The sequence below is a fragment of the Eimeria tenella genome, genomic scaffold (genome assembly GCF_000499545.2).
Source record: "Eimeria tenella Houghton genomic scaffold, Eth_scaff2034, whole genome shotgun sequence".
In the NCBI taxonomy this organism is placed as follows: domain Eukaryota; phylum Apicomplexa; class Conoidasida; order Eucoccidiorida; family Eimeriidae; genus Eimeria; species Eimeria tenella.
Window position 1 is genome coordinate 526 of NW_013541878.1, and position 629 is coordinate 1,154.

The 629-nt window shown below is 49.0% G+C and overlaps 1 protein-coding gene across 1 annotated transcript; it reads right to left on the reverse strand.

Annotated features, from left to right (window-relative positions):
• Window positions 1-37: 37 nt before the first annotated feature.
• Window positions 38-308, reverse strand: ETH_00033715 (uncharacterized protein; the record flags this gene model as incomplete). The annotated part of the gene is made up of 1 exon (XM_013374437.1): window positions 38-308. A coding segment is annotated over one exon (271 nt), but the record flags the coding sequence as incomplete, so codon positions are not given.
• Between the last annotated feature and the right edge of the window lie 321 nt (window positions 309-629).

Genomic DNA, 629 nt, shown 5'->3' on the forward strand with positions numbered 1-629 from the left:
GAGACACTTTTGCTGCGAGGCCTCTCCCGGGGCCCCTCTAAACTTGCTGCTGCTGCTGCTGCTGGTGCTGCTGTTGCTGGTGCTGCTGCTGCTGCTGCTGCTGCTGGCTCCGCTGTCGTCGCTGCTGCTGGTTCTCCTGTAGCTGCTGCTGCTGCTGGCTCTCCTTCTTCGTCTGACACCTCTGCTGCTGCTGCTGCTGTTGCTGCTGCTGCTGCTGCTGCTGCTGCTGTGTCTTGCGCAGCAAAGCTGTCCCCTTTTTGTCTCTTCTTTTTTTCTTTTTTTGCTTTTTGCTCCTCCTCCAGAAAGGCCTGGAGAACAGAAGCCATTTTGAACTTTAAATTCTTTTTTATTTTTATTCCTTTTTTAAGGTAATTTTAAAACTTTTATTTAAAAAGTCTTTTAATTAATATTAAAACTTTTAAATAAAACCCCAAGGGGCCCCTGAAGGACCTTCAAGGGGGGCCCCCCAGCTCCTTCTTTTGCAACTTCTTTAACAAAAAAATTTAAAATTAAATTAAAAACTAATTTATTCTTTTTAATTCAACTTCTGCTCCAGGGACCCCACTGGGGCCCCTCTGGGGCCCTCAGGGGCCCCCGGGGCCCCACAGGGGCCCTCCTGAGTCCCCGGG